Consider the following 12,457-nt stretch of genomic DNA (forward strand, 5'->3'; position numbering starts at 1 on the left):
TGTTAAGCATTGTACGATGTTGTGAGAGCTGCATCGCAGTTCAGGGTAGATATATTTCATACTGAAATGTCTCTCCGCATTTCTGTAAGCACTGTATATTAATTCCTTAACTATATACTTAGGAAATTTTTTAACTTTTGCCAAAAAAAAAAAATGTATTGCAATTTCTGCAAAATTTATAACACATTTTTTGTGTAACATAATTTATTTAGTATACTGACAATAAATTTATGTCCACATTTGGCTGTAGTCATGAAAATTTTTTCATATGCAGGTAAAAATGTAATTCGTCATTCTTAGCTTTTCAACACCAGTGTAGAAACTTATATAAGTTACTAAACAGATTCTGTATGATTGACACAAATGAAATTGTTTAATACATGGAGAGTAGGGGAAAAACCAGAGGTCACATTTGGAAGTTGTCTAAAGGTCTTGTTAGTAAGAGTGTGCAGACTAGGTTCTTTATTGGGAAAGTGATGAATGATTGGAATGGATTACCAGTGGTGGTTGTGAGCATCCCTACAGTGAATATGCTTAAAGAGATGTATGATGGGTATTGTGTTAATGGATAGTGTGGGTCTCCCACAATGAATCTTTTGATCCATGGAATACCTGTATAAATAATTATTATTATTATTACTATTACTATTATTACGGGCAACTCCAGGGAGTCATTAAACTCATCGAGGGAGGCCCCAAATCATATTCATCACAACTATTTGACATTCATACAGTATCTATCATACCTCGCCTTAAACTCATTCACTGTCACAGCATCCACCACAGACTCAGGGAGCACATTCCACTCATTCACTACTCTAAAAGTAAAGAACCCAGCTCTAACACCTTTACTAACCACACTTTTGCCCAGTTTCCATGGATGTCCCCTAGTCCTCCCACAATCAGCCCTGTTCTCAAAAATATCTTCTGAATTAATTTTATAGAAACCCTTCAGTAATTTGAATGTCTCAATCATATCTCCCCTTCTCCGCCTATCAACCAATTTTTGCAACCCACAAATCCTCAACCTGTTCTCATACGGTTCATTCCACAGACCTGCTATCATCTTGGTCACTCGCCTCTGGATCCTCTCCACCTCCTCCCCATCAAGAAGAAACCTAGGTGACCAAATCTGAGCACAGTAGTCTAGATGGGGTCTTATCAAGGCTCGATACAGAGGAACAATAACCTGCTTGTCTCTGCTTGTCAACGTATTCTTCAGCAACCAAGTGATTTGATGAGCTGTTTTGGTCACTTTTGCAATGTGTCCCCTAAATTTCAATTCCTTATCTACCAACACTCCTAAATCTCGTGCCTCATCAATTTCCTGGAGCACGGTTCCACCAATGCAGTAAACTGCCGCCAATCTTTTCACCCCAAAATGCATAACCTTACATTTTGCCACATTAAACTGACATCCATTCTCCTTAGCCCAGACCTCCAATCTATCCAAATCATCCTGCAAAATTTTGACGTCATCTGCATTCACTATTGCCCTACCCAACTTCGCATCATCCACAAACAAATGAACTGTTCCTCTCAGATCATTTCCTATATCATTTATGAACAAATTAAACAGCAGTGGTCGAAGAACAGATCCTTGTGGCACACCACTAGTCACAGGCCGTCTTGTGGACTCTACTCCCGAGTAAACCACTCTCTGATATCTCTCCGTCAACCACCCTCCTATCCATCTCACCAACCCTATGTCCATTCCCATATGCTGCAATTTACTGATTAGAATTCCATGTGGAATCCTGTCAAAGGCCTTGGCAAGGTCCAGTAGAATCACCGTAAACCCATTACCCTTATCCAGTTCAGCCGTCACTGTGTTATAATACGTGAGCAAGTTACTGAGGCATGACCTACCCTTCACAAAACCATGCTGTCCCCGATACAGTATCCCATTTTCTTCTATCCAATCTTGTATTTTCATCTTGACTATTTTCTCTAAGACCTTGACAATGATTCCTGATATGCTAATCGGTTGGTAATTTACAACAGCAGTCTTGGAACCACCTTTATGCAGTGGAACTATTTTCCCCTCTTTCCACCCGCTCGGGACTAACCCAGACCCGAGACTTAAATTAAACAAAATGGTCAAGGGTACTGACAATTCTTTAGCTGCTTCTCATACAACACGAGCTGGTATACCATCCAATCCCACAGATGTATTGACATTGAGGTTATGCAATAGACTACTCACCTCCACTTCATTAACCATAATTCCCGTATAATCTACTGGTTTATTCGTTTCTGCAATGTCACCACCTGGATGATATACTTTTGCAAAGTGCTCACTCAGTAACTCAACTATCTCAACTGATTCAGTTACCTCCCTACCATCGGCATTCTTTAAAATCAATCTGCCATGTACATTTTTCCTTTTACTTGCTACATATCTAAAAAACTGTTTAGGATTCTCTTTAGCCTGCATGGCCAATGTTCTTTCGTAATCCTTTTTTGCTTTTCTTACCACACTCGTCACCCTTCTGGCCTGCGCTTTATATCGTTCATGTGTCTGCCGGTCACCCTTCTCCTTAAATTCCCTCCATAGTTGTTTCTTTTTTTGCAACTCAAGCTTAATGGTGTTATTCATCCATTTAACCCCTACTTGATTTATTATTCGGACTCTAGGTATACAGTCAGCCATTGCTTCATGCAAGCACTTCTTAACTACCTCCCATGCACTATCAACTTCTAGTCCTTGCAGTTGTACATGCCATGGCACTGAACCAATCAAACTCCTAAGCTTGTCATACTTTCCAGTCCGATAATTCCACATGTACCCTGTCTTAATTGAAAATTCTGCACCTTTAGCCACCTCCCAAGTTAAGACCCTATGATCACTCTCACCGATTGGTGGCAATGTGGTCATATTTGTTACAGCCAAATCCTCAGATGTAATTACTAGGTCAAGCACTCTCTGACCCCTAGTATTTTCCATTACATGCTGTTGCAGATAGTTATCCCTTAATAACCGCATAAAATCCAGTTCCTTCCTCCCGTGTGTCCTCTCCTCACTCCAATCAATGCGACCATAGTTGAAATCTCCCATAATAATCACCCTCCTTCCACCCATTTCTTCTATTTGCTTGTGCATACTGTCACCACCATCTTTTCCATCACCTGGTCTATAGCAGCACCCAATTGTATATTTAGTTCTGCTAGCCACAATCTCACACCAAATGGCCTCAAATGTGCTTTTTTCTCTATCCTGTAATTCAACTTCTATTCTCCTTGGCTGGAGCTCATCAGCTATCATTAACAATACTCCTCCCCCCATTTTATTCTCTCTGTCATTCCTGAACACACTATGCCCATCACATTCAATCCCACTAGTTATATCATCTACAGTCAGCCATGTTTCACTAATACCTATAACCTGTGGTCTGGAAGTGCCAACCATGGCCAAAAACTCTTCCTTCTTGTTCCTAATACTCCTAGTATTAGTGTACATGAATTTAAGACCCCCATTAGCCCCAACCCTACCTTGAGTAATATATATAGTATATATAGTATAATAGTAATATATTACTGCAATCACAAAGTAATCTGCAATTGTTAGTTTTTAAACCGATAAAATCAATTCTGTTATCATGCAATTCATACAATATGACAATAATCCTAATAAATTTGTTGTTTTTTCAGCTGGTAAAATTAATTTTGTGATTATATATTCATATAATATTACAAAAATCCCAATAAATTTCTAGCCTAATGGGATAAGAAAATATTATGACTTGCAGTGTGAACAGCAAGAGAGAAAATCATTCAGAGGATGGATGGTAGACCATTCGACAGAAACTTGGTAGCCATATCTGTTGTTCCAGACCTAATAGAAATGTGAAATATCTCATTCAGCCAAATATATATGGGTTTTTCAGTAAACCTTTCCAGCATTTAGGTCCATAGATAGCTGATGTTGGCAAGGAGATCTGCTCTGGACCGAAAGTGACAGAATCCACATTGGGGATCACTGATTAACTGGTTGACTCATGGGTGATGAATAAGTTGATTATTGATGACTTTGTTCATTATTTTCAATAGAACTGAAGTGAAGGTAGTTTGATGATAGTTGGATGGCTGGCTTTTATCTCATTTCTTTAGAATTGGATAAATGTAGGCTTGTTTCCATGGTGAAAGGTAAATGCCAGATAAATATAGAAGATTACACAGATGATACAGGATGGTATTAGTTGAAGAGCACAAGTTTTAAGCACATTTGGGTAGCAGGAACACCCTCAGGAAACAGAAGACACTGTATTCAAGCTATTCAGGATTCTTCCAATGAAAGGCCATAGAAAGCATACAGTGTACAGTTCTTAGTTATTACTTTGATGATACTTTGCTTCAGAAATCAATGCAGGAGTTAGAGGCGAGGAAGAAGAATGATGACAAGAGTTGTTATAATGGTGCTATCTGAATGTAAATTAGGTGGAAATATGAGTGGGCAGAAGTTGCAACCAGTAACCTTTGCAAATAAAAGGAGTCAAGTTGCATTGGTCCATCCTTTCAAAGTCAGATTTAGATTGAACTGGTGGTCCTTTACAGCTGTCATGTGCTGCCTTGTAGGCCAAGTGGTGCTGGAGTTTTGGTTTCAAGCCATTTGCAGTGTACAGAATTCTTTTCTTGAAGTGCTTTGGCACACTTGTTGGATAATGTGCCAAAGCACTTCAAGACCAAAGTTTTGAATAGTGGGCTGGGCTTTTAGATAGAATGGAGGATGAAGGCATTCATTCCAGTAAGTTATGTAGCAGGAACAGATGTCTGGATTCAAAGAGGTAAAATAGTAGTCAGACCAAGGAAAGGAATAGTAGAAATCATGCAAGTTATCCATTTGGCAATACTGTAGTGCCAAGGGACACTTAACTAAGAGTAACTTGGAAGAGTAAGTGGCAGAAGAATTATTCATTAACTGATTTGGTAGCCTCCTGATACATTAGAATTGAGTTCCCATGTATTGTATTAGACCTATTGAACCATTTTCATTTTACAGCTTAAGAAGTTTTTCCAGGAAATTTCCACTTTTTAAATAAAAATTTTCCAGTCTAACTTAGAAGCTGTTCTAGCTTAGTAAGAATTCATCCTTGATGCAAGATACAATCAAACCGTAGAAAGTCTAACTTAGAAGCTGTTCGGCCTTGTCACTTTCAAAGTACTCTCCTCCACGTTGTATATACTACTACCAGCATTTCTTCCATCCTTTGAAACATTTCTGGAATTCTTCTTTCAGGATACTGCATACTAGTGATTTCAGCCTTTCAACATCAGTTTCAATTTGGGGAATAAAAAAATTTGGGGAATAAAAAAAATAAAAATAAATAAATAAACAGCGTGCTTACTTGCCTAACCTCTGCTCGTACGAGGTTAGGCAAGTAAGCAGGCTGTGGAATGACCATTGTTTCTTTTTTCACCAAAAATTGACAGATTAGTAATGGTGTGCTGGTTCATTATCATGATGAAGCATTCATTGGTTTTCCCTCCAAACATCAGGCCTTTTTTTCTGATAGCCTCACAAAGACGTTGCATTACCTCAAAATAATATTCCTTGTTTGCTATCTTGCCTTGCAGAAGAAATTCGTGGTGAATAGTGCCCTCCGAATCTAAAAAACTGTCATCATCATCACTTTGATGTTTGACCTCACTTGTCTCGGTTTTTTTTGGGGGGGTCGTGGTAATCTTTTTGACACCCACTGTAACATTTGAGCTTTTGTTTCAATATCATAGCTGTAAATCCACATCTCATCCCTGGTTATGATGTTTTATTAAAATGTTTTCATCTTTGTATGCTCAATTGAAAAGCTCTTAGCTCACATCAACTTGAATTTGTTTTTGATCGTCACTCAAAAGGCATGGCACAAATTTGGCTGCAGTGCGGTGCATACCTAAATTTTTCATAAGTATCTCATGACAGACAGTTTTTGCAATGTTTACTTCTTCAACTACCTCATGAACAGTTTAAACAGCAATTAGAATCGATGACTTTGTGAACTTTTCAACTTTGCAACATTTTCGTCAATTTTTGATGTTGACAGTCATCCTGAAAGGGGGATCATCCTCGACTGAAGTCTGGCCATCTTTGAAACATTTCCACCCACTCATATGTTTAAGTCCAGCCTAAAGTCTCATTACCAAATGCTATCTTTAACATTTCAAATGTCTTCATGAAAAATTTTCCCAATTTGACACAAATCTTCACACAAATTTTTTGATCAAAAATTGCTCATTTTAAACAACAAAAAAATCGCCAGACACACCAAACAAAAACAGATGTAGTACAATAACTAAGGAAAATATTATGTTACAGTTTTCACTAAGCTATTTCTCAATATTACCTGCTAGATTGCTGCATATGAACCATGCAGCTAGTAGGGCTTGTAGCACGATAATTAAAAAGTTTGGGAATTTTCTGGACAAACCTTGTATTCTTCATTTAGCATTCCCACAAAGTTGTCACATATACTACATGAAGGGCGGGGGGGAGGATTCGCATGTTTTGTCATGATTTGCAAAACGGGAATATATTATATTTTGTGTTAATTTGGCCACCTGCACAAGAGGCTACAAAACCCATGACACAAATCATGGGTTTTCTCTAATCATTTTCCTATGGCACTTGTGCCATGGACAAGTGATTAGAGAAAAGGAAGAAATCTGTTAACACGTTTCTTGAAAAAGCTGAAATTTGTATTCAGGGAAGGCTATCCCAAAGAACAGAGATATATGAAAAAGAAGGAAGAAGATAAGAAATTGATTTGATGTGATTAGAATTGAACTGTGTATAGTTGTTGACCAGTAGCTGCTTATGTTCTTACATGATTAGAAGACAATAGAATACTAGTTGCCAGTTTGGTGGAACAACACCCATGATAGTACCTATTAACAAAAACAAACAGGCCAAATGCAGAAGCAGAGCACACACCTATAAGTGACTAGGGGGGAGGGGGATTCTGTGAGAGAAGGATCACCTGTAAAGTGGCTTGCCCTCTTTTGTGTACAATCAAGAATACTTATGAGATTTTAGGTGTACCACCCTTGATGTGAGAACAGTATTCTAAGGTCGGAGAAGATGTGAGATTTAGAAAATGTTATGTGGAAGAGAAGTACTATTTTGATGAAAGGAAAAGAATAAAAATTATTTTGGAGGCTATTGATAACATATTTATACTAGGATAAGCTAGGTTTGAAATTCAGCACAAGAAGAGACAACAGAATTTGACTAGAAATTAGAACACATTATCAAAAGTAAGAGGGTGAGGTAGGATCTTTCTTTTTTCTGAGTTACAAGATAGGACTCTGTTTTGACAGCATTGAAATTCAAAGCTAATAGAAGACTTAGAGTAATGAAGATCTTGAACTACGAATCATTTTTGTACTATACTACAATGTTATGCAAATGAAGAATATGATAAGGAGAGTACTAGCATCAGCAAAACTATTGATGGGATTTCAAGTTAGAGAAAGATGTTCATTGAGATATAGAAGGAAGAACATGGATGAGAGTACAAAACTCTGAGCCACTCAGCCATTGATAAAGACATCTGATGAGAGAATGTCGTCCACCATGACATGCAATGAATAACCAGAGAGGAAATTGGCAATCCAGTCACATATAGGGGATACCATATAGCTTAGCAAAAATTCATCCTTGATGCCAGATACAATCAAACCTTAGAAATATCAAGAACAACCACAAGTTTATCTTATTCTCTCCATGGCCCGTGTCCAAAGGTGGGGTAAGGTTAGGGAGGAAGTTTGCTGTTGAACAAGAATGGTGAAATCCATATTGGTGATCACCAATTAACTAATGGGGCTCTAGGTAGTGAAGAATATGTTTGTTGATTACCTTTTCCATTGCTTTTGAGAGAGGATAGTTTGATGGCTGACTTTATCTCTCTCGACAGTCTGGATAAAGATTTGCTTTCATACTGTTGGGTAGTTGCCAGATTCTGGATGGATGTTAATTCTGAAGCACAAGTTTTTAGCACAAATGAAAGGAAACACATGCAGTCTTCAGACTTAGCAGATTAGTGTGTGTGTTTAGGGGGGGGGGGGACAATATTATACTGTCACAAGGATCCTCACCTCCCATTTTCACATGCAAAAATGGCAGGATTTCAACTCCTAGGAAACTCACATTTTTCATGCTGGGGGAAGGGGAATACATAATAACAAACATAATACACCTGTCTCATAGCGTAACTACTTCAGCAGTAATTTCAACTAAAACCATAAAAAAATCCTCCTTTCTTTCCTCATTTGCCATCTAGCTCATTCAATCCATCACCAGGATGCTCCTAATAAGGTAACAAATGTTTCTTATGAATATAATTCAAAGGAGACAGGAATTACCAAAAACGCTAAATTTGGTTGATGTTTTTTGAAATGTGTTAGATTAAGTGTAATTTATAATTAACTGATATAATGCAGAAAAATCGATATGTTGCATTTTTATTTTCTTTTATTTATTTTTGTTGTTTTCTTTTTAGTGTTCTTCATCATCACTAATTACCAATTCCAAAGAGTTTCATTCACTACCAATTCCTGTTGATTCACAAGAATCTGGAAGTCCATCTCCTCTTACTACTCCAGATGAGAAAGTATCAGGGACATTTTCTACCTCTCCTGTAAAAGAATTTAATAGACCTCCACTTCCATTAAAAAGAGCAACAGTGGTTAACAGTTCTGGTGGAAATAACAGCAATACATCTACAGCAAACAACACACCAACACATTCTCCGGCACTAACACCAGACTCGCCTTCAAGAAGATCATATTCAACATCACTGATACCTTCAGTAGGAACGTCTCCATCTCAGCAGAGGGCACTGTCATTTCCATGTTCTGAAGCAGAACTTTCTCTTCATTCTCTAAATTCAAATGCCTAACTTTAGTTCAAGGAGAAATGGAAAGTTAGAATAAATCGCAGCTATGAGACTTCATTTCTTTTGTGGGTACACAAAGATTCCTCTGTTCCCAATATCAGAATTGAAAGAGGTGAGACTAAGCAATTGCATGAAAGAAAATTGTTGCAATTCACAAATACAAAGCTGCCCAGTTATTCAAATGAGTTCAATTCCAGAAAAATCTGCTCAAAACAGTTTTTGAGTTAAATAGTACATTATCATCTTAATGAGCTCGCTTAAAGAAGAAAGTATATCTCTGCCACTAAAAATTGTATTTGTACTACAGCTAAAAATTAGTTGTTGAAAAAGAAACAAGCGTAAGAAATTGGTTGTGATGTTCATTCCTGAAAATTGAGGGAAAATATGCATTCCTTAGTTGGAGACTACTTTATGTATTTTATATGAGATAATTTTTGTTGTCTGCTCGTAATGTTTATAGAAAGAATTTCTGGTGTCATGCTTATCATCCAGCCATGTTATCTAGATTAAATGTTATTCCCAACAATAGGATGTTATTTTATTACAATTTAATAACATTGAAATAAAATAAGATGTTATTCAGAAATTTATTTTCATTTGGTAGTCTGATATCTAATATTTATATTAGATATATGGCATCTATGACATGAAATAGGATACCAAATTATCAGTATTTTATACTAAACTTTGTATGGCAACTCTTCTGTTAGATGTAAATATATCTCATTAAGTCGTCCTTTTATACATTTTGTAAGAACTGTAGAATTTAACTAATAGACCTGTTTTGAATCAATGTAAAACAGGAAAACAATGTATTTTTTGTATTTATTTTATTTATTAACTTTTCAGAAAGAGTTGTTTGAAAGAAACTGGAAATGCACAAGAAGCTACGTGAATTTCATTTGCTATATATCCTATAAAGCATCCATATTTAAGTCCATTAAATTGATCCCTTTGCCTCGCAAAATGGCTAACTCTCTTCTACTGCTTACATAACATCAAACTAAGAACAAATATAACTTCGTTTCTGTAAATCTATAAATGTTAAGATCACTAAAAATTATTAAATTGAGTTAAATCATAAGTGTAATTATTGGCGAAAGTCCTGTACATCTTTCATATACAGCAGTTGGTTTTCAAAAAATTATCTAAATATTTGTTCTGAAATAAAATAAATCATTTTATGGATGCATCTGATATTGAAAAATTACATGCTTCTCAAGTCTTATTATATATATATATTATTCTGGGTACTAAAATAATTAAAGTGCATGTATTTTTATTAATTCTTAAAATTTTTATTTTTAATTTATTATTCTCATTTTTTATTTTTTCTGACTCTAGCATGTCTAATTCTTACTGAAGTAGGCTATCTCTCTTAGCAACAATTTAATAATTTTTGATTCTTTGTAAAATCCTTTCCCAGGTAATTTTCTAATATGCTAAAAGAAATCCATGAAACATCATTCTGTAATGTTCTTTACCAGAATTGCAAGTTTTGTAATAGAATTTTTTTTTTATGTATAATTTGTTTTTAAGTCAGTTATTAAAATTACTGTGATAGCAGAAGTGGTTGAAGTAGGTGAGATGCAATCCCACTTCTTTCATGGAAGACATGAAATCATTCCATTTTCTCTTTTCCTTCCACCTCAAAAGAGCAGAAGCTTGATTAGTCATTGGGCACTAGTAACCATAGTGCTTGTAATAACCAAACATTTCTTTTGTATATTTTTAAGTCTATGTATATATCAGCAGTGGCCAACTGGCCCACTAGCCATATATCGCTGGTGGAAAGATCAGTGAGATCAGTGCATTTCTGTTTTTCTACAGTGTTTGTTTTCTTATTTTAAAAACTATTATTAAGTTTGTGTGTGTTATAGGAAGGAAAGAAGAACTTGTTTTTTTTATGTAAATAATTTGTTGTCTTTAAAATGGTTGATAACTTTTTATCCAGTTTTCACTCACAATTATAATATCACCTGTCTCTTTTTTAAAAACTTGTAATACTATATTTGTCCCTGGCAATTCGAATAAAAGACAAAAGTAAGTCCTGAGTATGCATAAGTTGGTTATTACTGACATAAATCATGAATGTTTCAAGGTTTTAATAGCTTTAACTAAAATGCCTAATGATATTTCAATAATAAAATCTGTACCACTGCAAATGAAACATCATTATGTAATTTTTAAATATCTTTCCTAATTAGAAAATATCCTTTCACAATACAGAACTGTCACTTTCTGTGCAGTAATAATTTCAAATGATTTCAATTGTTATTTATTCTGTCTTTATTTTTCTCATTCCATTTTTATTATGTTGTTCCAAAAACCAATGCAAATACTGATTATAATATCATATATATAAAATCTTTAGTTATAAATTTATTTGAATCATAAGTGTTGTTATTAAAAAACATTCTTTTTGATTTTTGTCTGTCCATATTATTTATTAGTACATTTGAAAGATTTGAGTTTTTTGTAATCACTTATTCTTCTTGCTAATTTTTATTGCCTTTTACAGGATTGCCCTGTAGTTCTTTGGATAAATACCTGTTGTATCAGTTAGACCTCACTCTAGCTAATATATAAAAGTGCAGGTTTTATAGTTAACATACTACTTAAAACGAGAAAAGCTAGAGCAGTTTTTTCTCTGAAAAGATATATGATGTGAAGGAGTACGATACTGGGACACCCATTTAAAACTATCTTTAATAGGATTTAAGGAGATGACCAGTCTGTTTTGTGCTGTTCTATGAAGATATGGGCAGTTTATGAATGATATCACTATGACATTCATCTTTCCAAATTTCATAACTTCTTTCATGTTCATATTAAGGACAGGAACAGGGGATCTTATATAAACACAAGGATCTTTTTTTTTTTTGTAAAGAAACACTTACTTTTGGAGCTTGTAGTATGAAAACTATCCTGTTAGGAAGTCCCACCAGTGTATGGTAAAGATGAAGTCTATATCTGAAGTCCTCTTATGAAGCATGAAGTTTCTCGTATATAATAAATGGCTCTCTTTGAATAACCGTTTTGAATGAATTGATTGTAGAAAAAAAGTTTAAGAGAAGTACATAACCTTGAGGAACAAATTCATAATACACAATTCTGCGAATGCCAAAACACTTTTTTTCACACATTATGTAGCTGAACTTCCGCTGGGATAGTGGAGCAAAGTGGTATGAGAATAACAGCCAGTATGAAGGATCTTTCTTTAGGATATCCAGTGTTAATGCTACCATTCTTTAATGCAGCATATCATTGGATTAATGTATATTGAAAGGGGGTGTTTGTTGTTCTTCTCTATTTTGATGATTAACTTTATTTTTTAATAGAACTCATTTAGTAAAAACAAAAAGCCTTTTTTAATCCAGGCCATTTTTTCAAACAATATCACCATTAATGACTATGTGGCTGGCTTCAGAATAGCTTGTGACAAGGCTCTTCAAATTTCTCCACATATAAGTTTGTGACAATGGAGAATGGTAGTTGGCAGTGGTTACAACGAAGAACCTATCGTTACATTGTATAGTTGGATATAGATCTTTCATTCTATTTAAAGT

The 12,457-nt window shown here is 35.3% G+C and overlaps 1 protein-coding gene across 2 annotated transcripts in view; it reads left to right on the top strand.

Annotated features, from left to right (window-relative positions):
- The window catches only part of spg (dedicator of cytokinesis spg), an 869,351-nt gene extending 858,095 nt beyond the window's left edge, over window positions 1–11,256 (top strand). For both annotated transcript variants that reach the window (XM_090390789.1, XM_090390790.1), the window contains one exon: window positions 8,493–11,256. In XM_090390789.1, coding sequence (XP_090246915.1) covers window positions 8,493–8,891 — 399 coding nt within the window. In that variant the 3' untranslated portion in view covers window positions 8,892–11,256. The remainder of the gene's footprint in view (window positions 1–8,492) is intronic.
- Window positions 11,257–12,457: the final 1,201 nt, after the last annotated feature.

This window comes from Typopeltis vanoorti, chromosome 3 (genome assembly GCF_054136105.1).
Source record: "Typopeltis vanoorti isolate ZY-2024b chromosome 3, IOZ_Tvanoo_1.0, whole genome shotgun sequence".
NCBI classification, from domain to species: Eukaryota; Metazoa; Arthropoda; class Arachnida; order Uropygi; family Thelyphonidae; genus Typopeltis; species Typopeltis vanoorti.